This window comes from Aotus nancymaae, unplaced genomic scaffold (genome assembly GCF_030222135.1).
Source record: "Aotus nancymaae isolate 86718 unplaced genomic scaffold, 86718_ANA_hifiasm-v0.15.2.pri h1tg000006l, whole genome shotgun sequence".
Taxonomy (NCBI): Eukaryota; Metazoa; Chordata; class Mammalia; order Primates; family Aotidae; genus Aotus; species Aotus nancymaae.
In genome coordinates, this window is record NW_026988417.1 from 61793047 (window position 1) to 61815256 (window position 22210).

General features: G+C 36.5%; 1 protein-coding gene across 1 annotated transcript in view; it reads right to left on the reverse strand.

Annotated features, from left to right (window-relative positions):
* CENPC (centromere protein C) overlaps positions 1-20621 on the reverse strand; it is a 64182-nt gene extending 43561 nt beyond the window's left edge. Inside the window, exons 1-5 of the mRNA XM_064367524.1 lie at positions 20399-20621; positions 19757-19803; positions 16560-16630; positions 15415-15509; positions 7303-7396 (exon numbers count right to left, since the gene is read on the reverse strand). Of these exons, the coding sequence (XP_064223594.1) occupies positions 7303-7396; positions 15415-15509; positions 16560-16630; positions 19757-19803; positions 20399-20416 (325 nt within the window). The 5' untranslated portion in view covers positions 20417-20621. The remainder of the gene's footprint in view (positions 1-7302; positions 7397-15414; positions 15510-16559; positions 16631-19756; positions 19804-20398) is intronic.
* Between the last annotated feature and the right edge of the window lie 1589 nt (positions 20622-22210).

Here is a 22210-nt window from a genome sequence, read left to right on the forward strand (position 1 = left end):
ATAATAGACAAGCAGAGAGTCAAATCATAAGTAAACTCCTGTCGACAACTGCTACAAAGAAAATAAACTATCTAGAAATACAACATATAAGGGACATGAAGAACCTCTTCAAGGAGAACTACAAACCAATGCTCAAAGAAATAAGAGAGGACACAAACAAATAGAAAAAAACTTTCATGCTCATGGACAGAAAGAATCAACATCATGAAAATGGCCATAATGCTCAAAGTAATTTATAGATTAAATGCTATTCCCATCATGCTACCATTGACTTTCTTCACAGAACTGGAAAAAACTACTTTAAATTTCATATGGAAAGAAAAAAGAGCCCATATAGCTGAGACAATCCTAAGCAAAAAGAATAAAGTTGGAGGCATCACACTACTTGATGTCAAACTATACTACAAGGCTACAGTAATCAAAACAGCATGGTACTGGTATCAAAACAAATATATAAACCAATGGAACAGAACAGAGGCCTCAGAAATAACACCACACATCTACAACCATCTAATCTTTGACAAACCTGACAAAAACAAGCAACGGGGAAAGGATTCCCTATTTAATAAATGGTGCTGGGAAAACTGGCTAGCCATATGCAGAAAACTAAAACTGGACCGCTTCCCTACATCTTATACAAAACTTAACTCAAGATGGATTAAAGACTTAAACATAAAACACAAAACCATAAAAACTCTAGAATAAAACCCAGGCAATACCATTCAGGACATAGGCATGGGCAAAGATTTCATGATTAAAACACCAAAAGCAATTGCAACAAAAGCCAAAATAGACAAATGGGATCTAATTAAACTAAAGAGCTTCTGCTCAGCAAAAGAAACTATTATCAAAATAAACACGCAACCTACAGAATGGGTGAAAAATTTTGCAATCTATCCGACAAAGGGCTAATATCCAGAATGTACAAGGAACTTAAACAAATTTACGAGAAAAACAAAAACAACCTCATCAAAAAGTGGGCGAAGGATATGAACAGACACATTTCAAAAGAAGACATTTATCCAGCCAACAAACATCTCAAAAAAAGCTCATCATCACTGGTCATTAGAGAAATGCAAATCAAAACCACAATGAGATACCATCTCATGCCAGTTAGAATGGCAATCATTAAAAAGTCAGGAAACAACAGACACTGGAGAGGATGTGGAGAAACAGGAACACTTTTATACTGTTGGTGGGAGTATAAATTAGTTCAACCACTGTAGAAGACAGTGTGACGATTCCTCGAGGACACAGAACCAGACATACCAATTGACCCAGCAATTCCATTACTGGGCATATACCCAAAGGATTATAAATCATTCTATTATAAAGACACATGCACATGTATGTTTACTGCAGGACTATTTACAATAGCAAAGACTTGGAACCAACTCAAATGCACATCAATGACAGACTGGATAAAGAAAATATGACACATATACACCATGGAATACTATGCAGTCATAAAAAAGAATGAGTTTGTGTCCTTTGCAGGGACATGAATGAAGCTGGAAACCATCATCCTCAGCAAACTGACACAGGAACAGAAAACCAAACACCTCATGTTCTCACTGGTAAGTGGAAGTAGAACAATGAGAACATATGGACACAGGGAGGGGAACATCACATACCAGGACCTGTTAGAGGAGCGGAAAAAAGTAAAGGACAGCATTAGGACAAATACCTAGTGCATCTGGGGCTTAAAATGTAGACGATGGGTTGACAGGTGCAGCAAACCACCATGGCACAGGTATACCTGTGTAAACCTGCATGTTCAGCATATGTATCCTAGAACTTAAAGTAAAAAAATAAAATAAAAAATAAGTAGGGTAATGCTATGAACAACTTTATGCTTATCAACTTGACAGATGATTACAAAAAATGGACCAAAACCTCAGAAAACACAAACTACCAAAATTTGCCAACAACGAAAATAATAACCTAAATAGTCCTGTAACTATTAAAGAATTAATTTTGTTATTTAAAACTTCGTGGAAAAAAAAAAATCTCCTGAACCAGATGATTTCATTGGAGAATGTTAAACCAAATAGTGAAAGAATTAACACCATTTTAACACAGTCCCTTCCAAAAATTAGAAAAGGGAATAATTTCCAACTCATTTAATAAGGCAAATATTACCTCAATACCAAAACCATACAAACAAAGCATTTTTAAAAAAACTATAAACCAATCTCTCCTTAAATACAAAAATCCTAAACAAAATTTTAGCAAATCACATCCAACAATGTAGAAAAAAATAGTAATAATGAAGAATAATTGACATTTATAGATAACTACACCCAACAACAGAATACTTTTTTTTTTCAGGTACCCATGAATCATTCATAAAGACAGGCAGTATCTTGGGTCATAAAACAAATCTTCATAAACATAAAAAAACTGAAATTACACCGTGTATACTGTGTCATAAAGGAATCAAAATCAGAAACTAAGGAAAAATAATATAAAAGTAGTAAACATTAGAAAATTAACACACTTTAAAAAAAAACAAATAGGTTAAAGTCTGAAAGGATATTTACAAATACATCAAAATAAGTGAAATGAACAGAAAACACAACACATCAAAACCTGAAGAATGCAGCTACAACAGTGCTAAGGGGGAAATTTGTGCCAAATGAATACATTTGAAAAGGAGAAAGACCTCAAATCAACAGTACACCATGACCACATGGAAATTTTATGCAAGGCTGGCTAAACATTCAAAAATCAATCTGTATAAGCCACCATATCAACAGATTAAAGAAGAAAAATCATATGGATTTATACAAAAAATACATCTGACAAAATTCACAATACTCATGATTTAAAAAAATCTCAGCATACAGGCAAATAGAAAATCTCCAAATCCTAAAAAACACCTATTAAAAACTTACAGCTTACAGCTAACATCATATACTTAATGGGAAAGACTGAATTCTTTCTAAGAGCAGGAACAAGGCTAGAATTTTCATCCCATCTTTTTTTTTTTGAGACAGGGTCTGATTCTGTACCCAGGCTGGAGTGCAGTGGCACCAGCACAGCTCACTGCATCTTCAACCTTTTGGGCTCCAGTGATTCTCCAACCTCAGCCTCCCAAGAAGGCAGGACTACAGGCATGTGCCAATGCACAGGCTAAATTTTTGTGTTTTTTTGTAGACACAAGTTCTCACTATGTTGCCCAGGCTGATCTCAAACATCTGACTTCAAGTGATCCTCCGACCTCAGATTCCCAAACTGCTGGAACTATAGGTCTAAGCTATGGTGCTTGGACTCATCATTGTTATTTAACACAATACTCAAGTACTAGCTAATGATGGTAAGAAAAAGAAATAAAAGATGTAAACTAAATTTACCCCAAACTACCCACAATTATTAAGTGGCACAGTACTAATATAATTTCATTTAAAATCATAGAACAGACATGGATACCTACTATCATCATTATTAGACAACGCTGACTCAGATTCTATCGAAGGCAAGCAGACTGAAATAATCAGATTAAACATAACAGACAAAATTTCTCTTTAGCTGATGACATGATTATATGGCTTAAAGAAAACTGAAAGATTCGAATTTTTAAAGGTTTAAATTTTTTTTTAAAAAACCTAAGAGTTGGGATAAAATTTTCTTGATACAAAAATTATCCTCATAATTTAAAAAAATGTTATTCAGAACAGTACAAAAATTATAGTATAGTTAGGATTAACCTTGACAAAAAAGTCAAAGATCCAATACTATGAGGGAGGGCAGAATGGGGAGCCAGGAGATAGACTTTACTAGAACATTTTTTAATGGCAAAACAAAGTTTACCATACTAACAGTTTTTGAGTGTACAATTTAGTGGAATTAAGTACATTCACAACAATGTGCAACCATCACTGTTTCCAGAACTTTTTTCATCATCTCAAACAAATTCTATACACATCAAACATTAACTCACCATTATCCCCTACTGCAATCCCCTGCAACCTCTATTCTATTTCTTATCTCTAAATTTACCTATTTTAAATATCTCATGTAAGTGGAACTACAAAATTTTTGTCCTTTTTTTGGTCTGGTTTATTTCAGGTAGCAAGTTTTAATGTGTTCAAGATTCTTCTATGCTATGGTATATAGCAGAACTTGGTTTTTCATGACTTTCTATTCTACGTATATACCACATGCTGTTTACCCATTCATCTGTTGACGGACACTTGGGTTGTCTACACCTTTTGGGTACATTGAATAATATTGCTATGAATATTAGTATACAAATATCTGCTTCTGTCCTGGCTTTCAATTCTTTTAGGTATGTATCTAGGAGGTAAGTGTTGGATCATATGGTAATTCTGTTTAACTTTTTGAAAAACTGTCAAATTGTTTTCCACAGTGGCTGTACCATTTTACATTCCTACCAGTGATGCACGAGGGTTTTAATTTATCCACATCTTCAACTGTGGGGATCGCTCCAGCGTTGAGACCACTCGGTGTCCCCGCCATAATGGAGCTTGAGCCCGGACATGTTTCTCACCCCCTGGAAGCAGTCGAGACCAGTGAAAGAGAGATTTAATAGAAGTTTGAGTTTGCAGAAGCCTATTTCTGGTCCACTGACCTAAAAGGCTGGGTGAAGGCTGTGTGGTTTTACTAGGCATTGTTTCTTGAAGTACCTGCTCTGGGCTTGTTTTATGACTTTGTTTACCCTCTATTGATGGGTCCTGTGCTTGTTCCTGTGACTGCTATTTGCAAAGTTAATGGGTCTATCACCTCTCTGATGACTTGTATAGATCATTAACATTTTAACTATAGGTTTCCTCACCCTGATAATGAGACCCACCTCCGTGACTTGATTGTACCCATTATGTGACTTGATTGTACCCATTGTGTGTTTTCCGCTGCCTAAGCTTGTAGCCGGATGGCTCTCTCTTCCCTTTATCAAGATAATGGCATCTGTTCTGATAATTGAGATGGGACTAAGAATGCTTATGTAAATGAAGTGGGGCAAAGAATGTTCCTGTAAAATGAGGTAGAAAAAGATATATATACTAATTCTGTGTACAATAAAGTTGCTGGTTTTAGGGCCAGCCCTCCAGACTCCAGTTGTCCTGTCTTGTCTTTTCTTCCGCGCACTCTCTCTTCCAGGTATTGGGACCCTCTTGCAGGCCAAGAGACCCCGGCAGACATGCCGCTCTCACCGGCCCCCGACATTCAACAACCCTTATTTTCCTTTTTTTGTTTTAAATAATAGCTAACCTAGTGAGCGTAAAGTGGTATCTCCCTAGGGTCTTGACTTGCACTTCTCTAACGACTAAAGATTTCAAGCATCGTTTCATATATTCATTGGCCAATTGTATACCTTCTTTGGAGAAATGTCTATTGAAGTCCTTTGCTCATCTTTTATTTGGGTTTTCTGGTTCTTCTGTGGTTGAGCTGTAGAAGTTCTTTGTATATTCTGGATATAAATCTCTATTATTCTTATCAGGTAAATTATTTGCAAATACTTTCTCCTGGTCTGGTTCCCCTTTCACACTCTTGATAGTGTCCTTCAGGTTACTCCTCTTTTTTGTTTGTTTTTTGAGACACAGTCTCATTCTCACCCAGGCTGGAGTGCAGTGGTGCAATCTTCAACTCACTGCAATCTCCATCTCCTAGGTTCAAGCGATACTCCTGACTCAGCCACCTGAGTAGCTGGGATAACAGGCACTTGCCACCACACCCAGCAAATTTTTGTATTTTTAGTAGAGATGGAGTTTTACCATGTTGGCCAGGCTGGTCTCAAACCCTAACCTCAAGTGATCCACTCACCTCAGCCTCCCAAAGTGTTGGGATTGCCGGCGTGAGCAAACATGCCCAGCCCCAGATTAATATTTTTCTAAGAAACATAAACACAATTTATTTTGTAAGAAATCTAAATAACATAAAAATGTGAATCTCACAAAATTATAAATTAAATGCAATTGTAGTTAGAATTCCAAAATTTTATTGGGAATTGGATAAAACTAAAAGCTTATAGAAAGAAAAAAGGCTGGAGAACGGCAGTGGGATAGTAAAGGTATTTATCTTTATATCAGCACATACTGTAAAGCTACTATAAGTAACAAGAGTATTGTGTTGACAGAGGAAAAAACAAATCTATCAAAATTCAAAAGTATGTTGAATGTGTTGGGAAGCCAAGGTGGGCAGATCACCTGAGGTCAAGAGTTTAAGACCAGCCTGGCCAACATGGTGAAACCCCACCTCTACTAAAAATACAGAAAATTAGCCAGGGGAAGTGGCATGTGCCTGTAATTCCAGCTACTCAGGAGACTGAGGCAGGAGAATTGCTTGAATCTGGGATGCAGAGGTTGCAGTGAGCCAAGATCATGCCATTGCACTCCAGCTTGGGCAACAAGAGCAAAACTTCGTGTCAAAAAAAAAAAATGTATGATGAATGTTATGTGAGACTTAATATATGATAAAAGTGGTACATTCAGAAGCAACAGATTTTTTAATAAACAGATCTGACACAATTGACCACCTGGAAGAAAACGAACTTAGAAGATTATGTCACATTATATACCAAAACACATTCCAGATGGTTAAAGATTAAGAATTTTTTTTTTAAAAAAAGGTATTCAGATGAAAAATCTAAGTTATTACAGATACCATTGGGATAAGACAAACTTTGAACTAAAACAGGAAACTTAAAGCTATAAAAGAAAAGTTACACCATTTAACAATTAAAATCCAACAGTCAATAAACATATGGTGCTCTAACTCTGGCAATCATGGAAATGGACACTAGAGTAAAAATGAGATTGCCTATTATCAATGAACTGGCAAAAACGTAGAATAGTTAAATAGTCTATCAGGTAAAAGATACTCACACATTATTGGTGTGAAAGGAAATTGTAATAGCCTTTTCTGAAAGCACAGGCACAGACACACACAAACACATTTGCTTTTTTTTTCATTTATGAGAACCGATTAAGTTATAGAATGATTCAAAGGCTACCTCAGCAGAATGATAGGAGTAATGACTAAATTCTTCTTTTAAACCTTTATTAACTCAATGGAGTAACACTCTTTTAATCCAAAAAATGAAAATAAAGAAAACTTTAAAAAGTAATAGCACGTATCACAGACTAAAGGAAATGGAGAAGACAGAAAAAGAGCACTGACCATGGAGTTGTAAGGAAATCAAAAAATATTCATCCATTTCACAATTCACAATTCTGTCTAACCTGAACCTGACTTTCACACTCAAAACAACACATGCACCATTAGCATTTCTCACTTTTTAAATATATCCAAGCAAATAATGCCCACGGAGATGCCACCAACCTGATCTGTTGGTGACTTCACTTGGTTCTACAATAAACTGCAGAGAGGCTTCTTTCTTCCTTGAAGAAACTGGAACTGACTTTGGATGTGATTTCTGGCACAGAGCACAAAAGAAATACAACATTAGAACTATTTTATTAACTTATTTCTGATGAAATATATTTGTTTTTAAAATGGGGGGAAAACCAGCATTCTAAAACAACAAACCAGCTGTTAAGACTTTTATACTACTTTTTATTTTATTTCTAAAGTAATAGCTACTTTAGAAAACAATTTGGCATTATTCGGTAAGTCTGAAATTTCATACAACCTATCACAGAAACAATATTGCTCTAAGCAGCCAAAAACTATGTGGACAGAAGACTGAATAAACTTACTGAATAAATAAATTGTGGTAAAGATATATCATATTACATACATAATAGTGAAACAAATAAACTACAATAATATATATGATTATTTTAACCAGAAAAAAAAAGCAAGCTGCAAAAGTACATAACAATCCTATCTATGTAAAGTTCAAAATAGACATGTAAAACACTATAGTATTTACAGATTCACTCTTTGCAGGAAACAGTTAACACATTAGGCCTGATAATTTAAAGGGCCAGCTTACAGGGCTATCCCTTGGTTGGCATTCAGAGATTTGACTTTTAGAATATTCCCTCCATTACCAACAGACAAGGTTGCACCTGCTGTGCCAGCCTGCCTACACTGCTTGTATAAACAATGTGATTTATGGTTAGCATCTGCTTTCTCTCCTTCTGGGAGTGTGTAAAATTTTGGTAGGCAGAGGGTACATATGGGACCAACCTCCAGTGAAAACAACCTGGGTTTTAAAAAATCTTCTCTGAGGAGAAAGCGTGTATATATGTTACTGCATTTAACTGCTGGAGGAAATGAGTACACTCTATATGGCCCCTTGGGGACACAGGAAGCCTATACATGGATTCCTCCAGACTCTACGTAATGTAAATTTTTCCCTTACTGACCTAGCTGTGTATCCTGACTGAATGACTATAATAAGTACCAGTCATGCGTTCAACTGTATGCCAAGTCTCTCGAGTCCTTTCAGTGAAGCACCAAATGTGGATGGTAGTGGGACCTGTCACAAAGGTCCCCTTCTGCTCTCTGTAGCAGCAGAAATGTGGACACAGTATCAGCACAGATCTGCCAGTAGAAAAATAAATAAAAAACAGACTGATACGGTATGGCAGTGTTCCCACCCAAATCTCAACTTGAATTGTATATCCCAGAATTCCCTTGTGTTGTGGGTGGGGCCCAGGGGGTGATAACTGAATCATGGAGAAACTTATAAAGATGAGTAGAAGTGTAAGACACCTCTAAAAAAAGGTGCAAGCCAGATGCAGTGGCTCACACATGTAATCCCAGCACTTTGGGAGGCCAAGGCAAAATGATCACTTGGGGTCAAGAATTCAAGACCAGGCTGGGAAACTTAGCAAGACCACATCTCTATGCAAAACAAAAAATTAGGCAAGAGTGGTGGTGCATGCTTGTGGTCCTACCTACTCAGGAGGCTGAGGTAGAAGGATCACTTGAGCCCAGACGTTTGAGGTTGCAGTGGACTATGAGCACGCCACTGCACTCCAGCAACAGAGCAAGACCTTGTCTCAAAAAAAAGAAGGGGCATGCAAACACAGGGTGTTAAAAGTGTGTATAGTTGAATGTGTCTTTTGTCACAGAAAAGAAAAAAGTGTATATAGGGGTAGGAAAACCGGGTGGGTGCAGTGGCTCACATCTGTAATCCCAGCACTTTGGATGCTGAGGGGAGGCAGATCACCTGAGGTCAGGAGATTGAGACCAGCCTGACCAATACAGTGAAACTCCACCTCTACTAAAAATACAAAAGTTAGCCGGGAGTGGTGGCAGGTACCTGTAGTCCCAGGTACTCAGGAGGCTGAGACAGGAGAATTGCTTGAAACTGGGAGGTGGAGGTTGCAGTGAGCCGAGATTGTGCCACTGTACTCCAGCCTGGGCAGCAGAGTGAGATTCCATCTCAAATAATAAAAAAAAAAAGGTAGTAAAACCAAAGAGCCCCTCCCAAACCCATCAGAAGATTAGGTATTTACTCTCTTGAGTTTCTAAAACAGAAAGACTGTGAAATTAGTGGCGGAAGACACAGGTGAAGTTAAGGGCAATACATGAAAACCAGAGATATTAAGTAGGAGCATTCAAACTGCACTTTCCCCTTTGCCACATCTGACTAAAATTGAAAACAATCTCAGTTAGAATCGAATCGCCAAGCGAGACAAGTATCTTTGCCAGAAATACTTACCAGGCCGAGAGAAAAGAAATCTACAGATGTTAACACCTGGGTATCAACAATGAAATGGAGTAAACTACACCAGTGAAATCCACCAGTCTACAAATTTTACTAGGCATACGGAACTCCCCATGTGTTTTAGTTTCCCACTTTCAAATGAGAAGAGACAGCTAAGGATCATTAGACATAAGAAAAAAGGCCAAGTAATCAGCAAAGTAAGTAAAAAAGGTACTTGTAGAAAACAGAAATTGTAAGAAGAAATATTTATGAAAAGGGTTAGATGAACCTAATATCAAAAAATATAATAAAAATTTAGATCACTAAAGACAGATGACAATATCCTAAAAGCCTGCAAAGAGGAAAAAACAGTCACAAAGGATCAAGGACTCAAAAGAGTATTCTCAAGAGGAGGAGCTAAAATAAAAGAAAGCAACATTTTTAAAAGTCTAAGGGAAAATATACCTGACTAAAACAGAGGCTTCATATGAAAAAATATGTTACTTTAACTAAAGGAAAATAATTTCTTTTTTTTTTTTTGAGACGGAGTTTCGCTCGTTACCCAGGCTGGAGTGCAATGGTGCGATCTCAGCTCACCGCAGCCTCCACCTCCTGGGTTCAAACAATTCTCCTGCCTCAGTCTCAGGAGTAGCTGGGACTACAGGCGCACGCCACCGTGCCCAGCTAATTTTTGTATTTTTAGTAGAGACGGGGTTTCACCTTGTTGACCAGGATGGTCTCGATCTCTTGACCTCGTGATCCACCCGCCTGGGCCTCCCAAAGTGCTGGGATTATAGGCTTGAGCCACCGTGCCTGGCCAGGAAAATAATTTCTAATAGAATTCTGTACTCACTCAAATTACTCATCATGAGGGTAAAACCATGATATTTTTAAACATTTAAGGTCTTAAATCCTCAGAAAGCTATTAAAGGATGAGTTCCACCAAAAAAGGAGAAGCCAAGAAAAAAGGAAGATTTAAGATCCAAGAAATATGAGATGCAATTCAGGAGAAAAGCAAAGGGACTCCCTGTGATACAGGAAGAGTACATGACAAAACCTATTTGCTAGCTCTAAGGGTAGATAGAAGAAAAAAAAAAGAGCAGAGATAGTTTCAGAAAAAGCTGAAAATGATAAATTACTTAATGGGTCTACATATACTAAGACATTTATACTTAAACTTTCGTCACAGAAAACTGGTGATGAATTAGTCATAGGTGCACAGAAAATCAAAAATGGAAAAACCAAGATTAAATCAGGAGAAAACTAAGAGCTGTACATAAAGAAAATTTAACAATTAGTACTTTATATAGCTGTGACTACTGAAACAGTCGTAAAAATATTGTGAACACTAAACACTAATCCTACTGAAAATCATTAATATGATGTACTAAAAAATGGAAGTTTATGTGTTGTGGTGCAAAGTAGAAACTATATGACAAATAGTCTAAACTTCCATAGTAGAAAACCAGTAAGTAATAGCAAAGACTGAAAAAAATCAAGAAACTGTCATATAAACATTATTTTGAAATATGGAGTCAAAATATCCAGAAGAAATAACTAAGATTAAGAAGTTGGACTTGGAGGAGGAAGAGTGGGCTCTACTATTTTTTTTGTGGAATTTATGGAACTATTTTAACTTCTATGTACATAATGCCTTTGAGTTTAAAAATAATTCTTCCAAAACATTAAGAAGAAAATTATTTTAAAAGATAGGGAAGAGGGTGGGGCGCAGTGGTTCACACCTGTAATCCCAGCACTTTAGGAGGTGGAGGCAGGCAGATTACAAGGTCAGGAGACAGAGACCATCCTGTCTAACATGGTTAAACCCCGTCTCCACTAAAAATACAAAAATCATCCAGGCATGGTGGCACGCACCTGTAGTCTCAGCTACTTGGGAGGCTGAGGCAGGAGAATCACTTGAACCTAAAAGGCAGGGGCTGCAGTGAGCTGAGATAGAGCCACTGCACTCTGACCTGGGAGATAGAGCAAGACTCCATCTCAAAAAAAAAAAAAAAACAGAAAAAGAAAACAGTGAACCAGCATAGACTGCTGGTTCTTTGAAAATGCTAATGACAGAAAAATACCTCTAACAACACAGATAATTTAAAAAGGTGAAAATGAGCAATAAAAAAAGAGTAATAAGGAGAAAGATCATAAAGTTAACTATACACAAATTAAGAAGGAAATAGATGTTTAAAGAAAATTATAAAATGTCAAAACTGGCAAAAGAAATACAAAAAATGTAACAGATCATCATTAAATAAAGTGGTAATCACAAACATCCCCAAGGTGGTAATCACAAACATCCCCAAGGTGGTAATCACAAACATCCCCAACAAAGCAGCCTCAACCATATGTTTTACAAATGATCTAAATTTGAAGAAACAGATCATTTTTGCTTAATCAAGTTATCCCAGAAAACAGAAGAGAAAAACTAATTTCTTTTATGAAGCTTGGTTGTGTTTCAGTTAAAACCTAAGGACTCATATCTTATTTTACTTAAAGACATACAAATATGAAGTAGTAACTAGACCTCGAAATCTCAAGTTCTCAAACAGAAAACCCAGTAAGACAGGTAAGTCTTAAGTCTGATTAACTCACTTTATTTTTAGATCAAGTAAACAAATTCCACTTCTTATGTGGAAGGCCTGGGCCAAGCTTGCTGCATGGAAAGGCCCTACCTGAAAAAAACCCTAACACCTACAAAGTCTCTGTTGTTTGGAAGCATCCATCTCAAGGATTAGAAAAAAAATAATAATATAAAAATAAAGAATATATGAAAAATAAAATTAAGAAAAAAAAGTGAAACTAAAAACAAGCAAATGAGAGGACCAATAAAGCCAAACTTGTATTCTGAAAGACCGAAACTTTGATAAACCCTGACAAAATGAATCAATGAAAAAGACAAGGCATAGCAGGCACAGTGACATGGGCCTCATGAGCAGCAGTCCCAGCTACTACTTAGCTTAGGGAGGATCATTTAAGCCCAGGAGTTCTAATCCAGCTTGGGCAACATAGCAAGATCCCTAGCTCTGATTAAAAAAAAAAAAAAATGATAAGGCATAAATAACCAATGTCAGGAATGAAAAAGAGTATGTAACTATAGGTCCTACAAACATTAAAATACTGTAAAAAGACATTACAAAACAACACTATCATTGTCCAAATAAACTGGAAATTTTAAATAAAATGAACAAATCCCTAAAACAAGAAAATTAGGTAAAACTTTCCAAAAAAAGGAAAATAAAAAATCTAAATTGTCTACTGAAACTATTAAGTAAAATCTAAATCTTTCATGTTCTATATTGTCATCTAGGTAGCACTTGTAAAAATTCAATGAAATATACATGCAATTTGTGAATTTTAATATATTATGTTTCATAAGAAAACAAAAGTGAGGCCAGGCACAGTGCTCATGCCTGTAATCCCAATGCTTTGGGAGGCTGAGGCAGAAGGACTGATTGAGCCCAGAAGATTGAAACAAGCCAAGGCAACATACTGAAACTCTGCCTCTGTAAAGAAAAATTTTAAAATGGCCAGATGCACTGGCTCACACCTGTAAACCCAGCACTTTGGGAGGTCAAGGCAGGCGAACACTGGAGGTCAGGAGTTCAAGACCAGCCTGGTTGACATGGTGAAACCTCGTCTCTACTAAAAATACAAATATTAGACTGGTGTGGAGGTGGGCGCCTATAACCTCAGGTACTCAAGAGGCTGAGGCAGGAGAATCATTTGAACCTGGGAGGCAGAGGTTGCAGTAAGCTGAGATAGCACCACTGCACTCCAGCCTGGGTGACAGAGCAAGACTCTGTGAAAAGTAAATAATTCAGCATGGTGACATGCATCTATAGTTCTAACTATTCAGTAGGCTGAGAGGGAAGGGTTGTAGAAGGCCAGGAAAAGTTCAAGGCTGCAGAGAGCTGTGATCATATCATGGCACTCCATCCTGAGCTAAAGAGTGACATCCTGTCTCAGAAAAGGAAAAACAAATAAATTCATATTTTAAAACTTTCACAAAGATAAAACTATGAATAACATCAAATATTTAAGAAAGAAACAATACTGACTCATAAACAATTCAGGAGAAAAGAGAAAGATAAAATACTGAACTCATTTTACAAGGCAATATAAACACAGAGGAGAACCCTTATTTTGAACATTTATTTCTTAATATTCATTTAAAGTTATGAATTCCCTCTAACACTATTTTAGCTAAATCTCACAAGTTCTGATAATTCATATTATTGTTTTCATTTGGTTCAGAATATTTTGCATTCCCAACATGCTTTCTTCTTTGACTCAAAGTAATTTAGAGTCATTGCAGTGGACCTTGACTTTAGAGCACAATGTCTCAAAAGGGACCATATTTACCCTCCTTTAAATTTTAAAAAGAGAAAAAACATACAAGACGCTCAAGAAATATGAAATTGAAAAACAAAGAGAATGATTCTTGAGATGGGAAACAAATGAAGTGAACCCTCTGATCCACCTATTTCCAGGATGTGACACACAGGGGAAATCTTCAGTTGAGGAGCCAAAGCTGAGGATTCAGGAAGACCAAGGTGGTTAGAATTTACAAGGTAAAATACTGGACGGGAGACAGTTACACAGAGAAAACTTCAGAATGTACAGATCTCTCTTAAGCATTCAATCAAATATTTGAACAGAGAATGTGTTGTGAGAAAACCACAGAAAGAACCACCTGAAGCCTTGAGGCGGAATATCCTCCTAGTCACACAGGACCTAAAATAATGCCTGTATCTACCAGCCAGAGTGGAAAACCTCCATAAGTAACAGAACACAGTAAAGAAAAATTTTGCCTCAGAAGGGAAGAAAATTAGCTACAGGCTATATTTTGCTGGTCTTTATTGTTTCTACAGCTCCTCAGATCTCTAAAAATAAAATTAATTTGCATTTTTTAAAATAGTTGCTTTAGCAGGAGTGTTAGTCTTCTGTGACTTATTGCATCCTATCTAGAAGAACCTCTAGCATAACCTTGATACCAAAGCCCTGTAAGAACATTTTAAGAAAAAAAAGACAGTATTGTTCATAAACATAGATGCAAACATCTTCAATATTAGGCAAACCTAATTAAAAAAGTTAATACTTTATGACCAAGTTAAGTTTATCCCAGAAAACCTAAAGTTGCTTTAACTTTCAAAAACCAATGTAATTTATCATGTTTCAGAAGGCTTCTCAATTCTGAAAGAAATGGTTTTGTCTTAATTCCTTGGAGCCAAAAGGCTACATATGTTTAATATGTTGACAGCCTTTTACAGTTTTCTAGTAAATGTTATTTCTAGCACTATATGATTTTTCTAATTAGTACTGTGCTTTTGAATAATTTGCCTTAGATTAGCTTCAAATACTTTATTTGAAAGTCTGCTATTTAGCATAGTTAAGTCAACCAATACTTTATTTCTGATCAAACTAACAGCAAACAATTAAAATATATAATCAACAAAAGACTGATTTCCCTTTACAGCAAGGTAGTATCTTCATTTTTCAGAATATAACCAAATCTGTCAACCTGAACAGCAACTTCAATCCCTGTCCATTTTCCTAAAAACCTAATTTGAGTATTATTTTAGAAGTGAAAAATGTTTATTATAATTTGATAACTCTTAATTCCCATAACCCTAATTCCAACACAGAAAATATCAAATAAAACTTTTCACAAAATATCTCCAAATTCTAAAGAAAGTCAATGGGAATACGGAATTCCCTTTCAAGAATAAGACTTGCAAACAACTAAAATATACATAAGTACATTGTGCATACCTTCATTCATTAAAATATTAAACTTATACCAGCTCTCCTGTATCACTTACCTCTTTGCTTGGTGACTGAATACAAGTGTCTTTTATTTTGGGTGTTGAATAAAGCACTGATTTTATAGAATTTGTACTAAAATCATTGGCAAGACCTAAAACAAAAGTACAAAATTTTCAAAAACAAGATATAACTTACGTAATATCTATTAGCTACAATTAAAAGTAGCTGTATATGGCATGTGAAGAACCATCTGTTGACTCACTGACCACAATTACCTTAAGTCAAGTAGAGACATTAATTCAATATTCAAATGTTCCTGAGAAGCATCAAGAAATAAGAAAAAAAAAAAAAAAAACCTGAAGTATCAATATATGCCAGCTCTTCTTTCAGAGCTTGTATAGAAAACATTCTTTTCTATCATCTGCCCCTATTTCTTTGGCTGGCTTACTCTTATTCCAATACCTGCTGATGCTAATCAGTACTTGGAAAAGTATTTGCTATAATTCATGACTTCCTTAAACAGGCATATATATCACCAAAGATTATCCCAAATTCTCTAACGATCTCAAGAATTCTACACATCTATTTTCATTATATAAAGTATTTTTTCTGGCTGGGTGCAGTGGCTTACACCTATAATCCCAACACTTTGGGAGGCTGAAATGGGCAGGTCAGTTGAGGCTAGGAGTTTGATACCAGCCTGGACAACACGGTGAAACCTGGTCTCTACTAAAATAAAAATAAAAATCAGTCAGGCGTGGTGGCACACACCTATAATCCCAGCTACTTGGAAGGTGAGGCAATAGAATCTGCTTGAACCTGGGAAGCAGAGGCTTCAGGGAATTGAGATAGTACCATTGCACACCAGCCTGGGCAACAGAACGAGACTATCTCAAAAACATAAATAAATATTATTTCTTGTGTATGGTAATTATGTAGGGACTTCCAGATTACAGTAATCTAATGTGAACTAAAGGGGATGACAAAAATTATTGTCAAATTATTGTTATTTCTGTCAGTATTATCCTAAGTATGCCAGAAGGTACACAAAGCATTGCACATGAACTCAAAATTCTAGGGAAGATACTTTACGTATATTTAAACCCTAGAACATATTTGCTGCATTTGATATTAATTACCATGACAAACTCATATTTTCATCCATCTAACCCTCAAATTCTATCTTGAAATGAAGCCTTACTTTTTTCTTCAAAACAGTCTTGTAAGATTTCCAGAACATTCTGGCCTTGCTCTGTGTTAATGTCCCGTGCCCTAATAAAGAAAGAGAAAATATAACCAATCATTTTCAGATGATATTTGTTTATATTACCATCTATCTGAAAATTCCAGATCTCATTATAAAATATTAATTAACAATATGCAAAATATCTTTACCATCCGAAGATAAAACAAGTACTTGAGGGTCTATGAGTTCCCTCTAATGAACTCCTTCTTTCCTAGTAAGAATTAGTATATCATAATCTACATTAACAATTACATTTCTTAGTTGAACAGCCATGTCTAAAGCTGTTTTAGATTACTGATATATCTCAACACAAATTTTTTTGAATGAAGCCAATCAGTCCTGAAATGCTTTTTTAACAGACTTTACAGTTACATCTCCAAGTAACATATTCCTCCCTGTAAGTTCTCAAATGCATTTTTGATTCAGTATCATTAATTAATAATAACAATTTATGAATCAATATAAATTTTAATTAAAGATTATATTGAGCTTATAGATTCACATGCAGCTATAAAAAATAATAGAAATTCTTTGTTCACTTTACCCAGTGCTCCTCAGTGCTGACAGTTTACAAAACTATAGCATATTATCACAACCAGGATGCTGACGCTGATACAATCTACCAGTGCTATTCTGATTTCTCCAGTTCTACATGTACTCATTTCTGAATATGTTCATGTTTATGTGTATTTATTTCTACATAACGTATCACATCTGCACGTTCATATAAAACAACCAGAGTCAAGATACTGAATATTTCCATCATCACAAAGATCCTCTATTGTCCTTTTATAACCATAACCACCTTTCTCTCTCCTCCTTCCTGCCTCCTCTCATTTCTAACCTCTGGCAACCACTAATATGTCCTCTATTTCTAAAATTCTGTCATTTGGAAAAAATTAAACATAACTAGAATCATATAGTATGTATCCTTTGCCCTGGCTTTTTTCATTCAACACAATTCTATGGAGATCAATCGAAGTTGAATGTATCAATATTTCTTTGCTATTTAGAGAAAAGTAGTGTTCCACGCTATGTGTATACCACAGTGTTCAACCATTTACCTGTTGAAGGACATCTGGATTTCAATCAGTATAAAATTTTGACATGCATCTCTAACAGGGTTGTCAAACTTTTGCTTAAAAGGCCAGAGGGTAAATATTTTAGGCTTGTAAACTATACGGTCTGTCACAACCAGTCAATTCTCCCATTCTAACCCAAAAGCAACCACAGACAATATGTAAATAAAGAGGCATGCCTGTATTCCAATAAAACTGAAACAAAACCAGTTACAAAACATTTGGCTGGCCTATCAGCCAAAGTTAACTGATCCCTCATCTACAAAATTTCTATTATTCTTGAAAGCTTGAAAAGTACTATATATGAAGTAATTAAAGATTGTGACCCACAATGCATTATCAGGTCATCCATCATAAAGTTTTATAACTGAAACATCTCAGAAATCATCCAGTCCAATAATTATCATCCAAATAGATGCATAAAATTACTTTTGTAGCTTTGCAGAAATACACATATTTGGTCACTTCCCACAGACCAATTTAATCAGATTTTCTAGGGTGATTGGGATAATTCTGATATGTGAATCTAGTTAAAAAACACTAGCTGAATCCTGTGCCCTCATTTTGCAGATAGGCAAACTGAAACCCAAATTGGTCAAATGGCCTGCCTCAGTTTGTAAACTTAATTAGGTTAGCTGGCTGTCTACCAGAATATAGGTACTATTATAAATTCTGCCCTTGACACCAGCCCAGAATACCACCTACAGGTGCATATATTTCCATTCAACTATAAACACACTCTTGCTATTACCTATTTCATGGTTGAGATCCAAAAAGATAGATTTGTCAAAGGTGATAATGCAGAGAGTTACTATTAAAACACAGGTCACATTAGTCTAGACAAAGCTTTTTCAAAATTTATCAAATTCATCTTTTCTCCCCTCTTGCCATTATTACTTTAGCGTAAAAGCACCTCCATCATGTCTAGACTACTACTCTTTTCTTAAGCTACCTTGTAAACATCAAACATCTTTGCTTTTTTAAATGTGTGTGTGTGTGTGTGTGTGTGTGTGTGTGTGTTTACATCAGACAGCCCTTATTCCACAGAAGATTTAGGACTGCTTATTCAAGCCTATAATAAATGCCTAAAGTCTAACATATCCATTTTCTGGCTCAATCCAACTCATATGGTCGTTTTCCACTAATACCCAACATATTCACCTTCTTAAATCAGGTCTCTCTGCTACTGACAAATAAATGTATTCCTACTTTGGTTCCTTTTTTAAGTTCCTTTCTACGTCTGCAATGTACTTTAATTAGTCTTTAAATCCCTATTCAAGATCCACCTAAGTTACACTACAACTTTAAAGCTTTCCTTAATATCAACAACACACAAATCCCTTATTTCTTACATGGCCGTCTATACTGTAAGTTAATACCTAATTATATATAGGCCTACTCTCTATAATACACAAGTCATTACTTCAGTATTAAAAGTAGAAATTTTTGTCCATTAAATTATTTCACAAATGTACATTTTCCCAATAGAAATGAAAGCTTCTTGTAAGGAAAAGACAGTATTTCTGTGCCCCATTGGACATACTAAAATCACAGCTCAATAAACAAGATGTTATTCACAATAACATCTTCACTTTTAAAAACATGCTTTTCATCCTATTACTATTAAATATTTAACTAGAAGATTTACTTTTAACAGGTTTTACAATTAAAAGGACCAAAACAACCCAAATAAGCACCCAACAAATAAATGCATGACAGCATGTATTATTTTTCTTTTTGATCCACTGAATAAGCTACATATTTCTAATTTTACCATTTGATTCATGCTACAAAATCCTTTTCCCATGGCAGTCACGTAGTCAGAATTGAGACTGTCTCTTCCTGGTTCCACTATTGTATCAGGTGGATTTCTTTTCTCACTGCCACAAAGTTACTGCACTGCTTGCATTAACATTCCTCTCTTAACATAAAATAACTAAGATGACTACTCTTAAGTGGGCAAAGAAATCATTATTTTAGTCAGAGGTGATAGTTTTTCCTTTCTTCATTTAAAAATCTACTACGTAAAGACGGTAATAAAAATAATCTTAAAAGTTTAAGTATATAAATCACCTGGAAGGTCGACAAAATCTTCTTCTGTAGTCATTTTTGAGATGATCCTGAAAGAGAAGTAAATCACCAACACAAAATATGAGTTGCTGCCTCTATTAGTCATTCACAGCTTGCAGCTTTTAACTAATAGGTGTCTTTCAGAAGACTGTCAATAACTGATGCCCCATAAATATCAGCCACAAGAACTGCATATAAGGCCGCCACTTTGACAAAAGAACTAAAAATGTCAGATTATTTCCAGATACAGTTGTTACATAATCTGCTCCTCCCAACTAGCGAGTGTGATGCAAAGGCACACTTTTATGGCCTTTCAATACTCCTACTATGCGCAGCAAAGTATTTGGAGGCCTAGGAACTGCAGCTAGACTAAAAGGCAGGAATCACAAACACCTCTCAAAACTGGCGTCGGCACAGACGAAATGACGACATGAAAACTTAAATAATAAAAGTACAATAGATTAACTCTGGTTATCGACAAACGATCACACTTCATTTCAAAAATTCCTGCGGCTTTCCCACTGAAATCCGTCAGAGACCACAGCCCCAGCCCAGCGTTTCCTTCTCCCACGCCTCGGGCGCCTGAGTCCCGTGCCCCAGCCAGGCGTTCAACCGCTCGCCGGCAGCGCCGGGGCCCGCCCTTACCAGACCCGAGGCAGCCATGTTCCGGCCCCGCTGAGCTCGCGCAGAAGTCTGAGGTGGAAATCCACACGGGCCACAGCTCCAGGAGGCCGAGCAAGAAACCAGTCGCCGGACTACGAGGCAGCGGCCAAGCAACACCTTTAAGTTGAAGGCGACAGCGAGGAGAGCGACGGTCCGGAAGGCGCGCGCTAACAACGCAGTCCGCTCATTGGCTACGCCCTCAACAAACAGAAACAGCGCGAGCCGGGTTTGAACCGGGCCGCACATGCGCAAAACCGGTCGCGCCGTCCAATAGGAAGCAAGCGGTTAGTGGTCTCGCCCCTTCAGGCTCCTGGCCAATGGCCCTGCTGCCCGCAGCCCCGCCCTCCCTGCCTCCGGCAGCTCTGTTCTTCCCACCTCCCTTCCTCAGCTCTAAGCTAGGGACCGGCATGAGACAGGCCTTTATTTGGAAGGCACGGTCATGGCAACCGCTGCTTGTGTCCAATGTAAAACTTCTCAACAGTTCTATTTAATACTTGGAAGAATGAGAGGTAGAAATTGCAGACGACTTTATTTGAATAGAATTTTTTTTGAAGAAATTTTTCTAATGCAGATTCGTCAGAGACGCCCAGCCCATCTAAACATCATCTCTGAAAATAATTGAACTGTATAATAATGGTGATGATGGGTGATATTTTGGTGATGCATTGCCAACAAATGACCCACGTAGATATCTATCATTTAAGTATGATGCACTGAAAAGAATTCTACACAGAATCCTGAAACCTGCCAGCTGTTGACTAGCTATGTTATCTAGGACAAAATTATGGCACCATTCTGGGTGTTTCCATAATGATAGAATGGAAGTCTAAATTAGGTGCTCTGAAGACTTCTTCCTACCTGACCAGTGTGTTACTCTGTGAAGCTGTGTCTTATTTTACTTAATTAAAAATTTACAAGAAAATTTTAATCAGAAAATAGTTTACTAATTGAATAAATACATTAATCAGGAGTGGAGCTAATACATTTTTAAAACATGTAGTGCTTTAACAAATGCTGTCACCTATGAAAGCCAATTTTTTTATTTTATATTTATTTTTGATAGGGAAGAAAGAGGAACTATGAGCTCTGAAAGTGGGCCTGGATTGCACTCCATTCCATGAATTCTGCCATCATGGGCAAGTACGTTGTCTGTTCCTTAATTCTCTTGTCTGTAAACTGAGAATAATATTAAAATGGTTGAGATGTTGTAATTAAATAATTCCTGTTAAGATCTAAGAACAATGTTTGGAACATAGCAAGAATTCAATAATAAAGCTATTGGTGTCATTGCAAGGACTTTTTTACTATGTTTGGCAGTTTTGTCAGTCAGTTTACATTATATTTAACTTACTGCTGTCACATTTGGAATAGATAATAATAAACACTAACATTTATTGAGTGCATACTCTATGCCCAGTTCTGTAAATGCTTCGCATGCATTGAAGAGAACAATTAATATTTCTGTTTTATAAATAAGGGCACTGAAACACAGAACGATAAGTATCTTGACCAAGATCACATCACCTCTAAATGGTAGAATGGAATGTTATCCCAAGAATTCTGACTTTAGAACTGAGCTCTTTTTTTTTTATTATCCCATTTAATCCTCATAGTCACCCCTTGAAGCAGGCTCTATGACATCCCCATTTTACAAATCAAGAAACTCAGGCTTCTGTGATAGAGTGGGAATGACTTGCCTAACCAAGTTCATACAGCTTCTAGGTGCCCAAACCAGGATTCAAACCAGGGTCCCTCTGACTCCAAAACCTGGACAATGACCCTAATGGTTTTTAT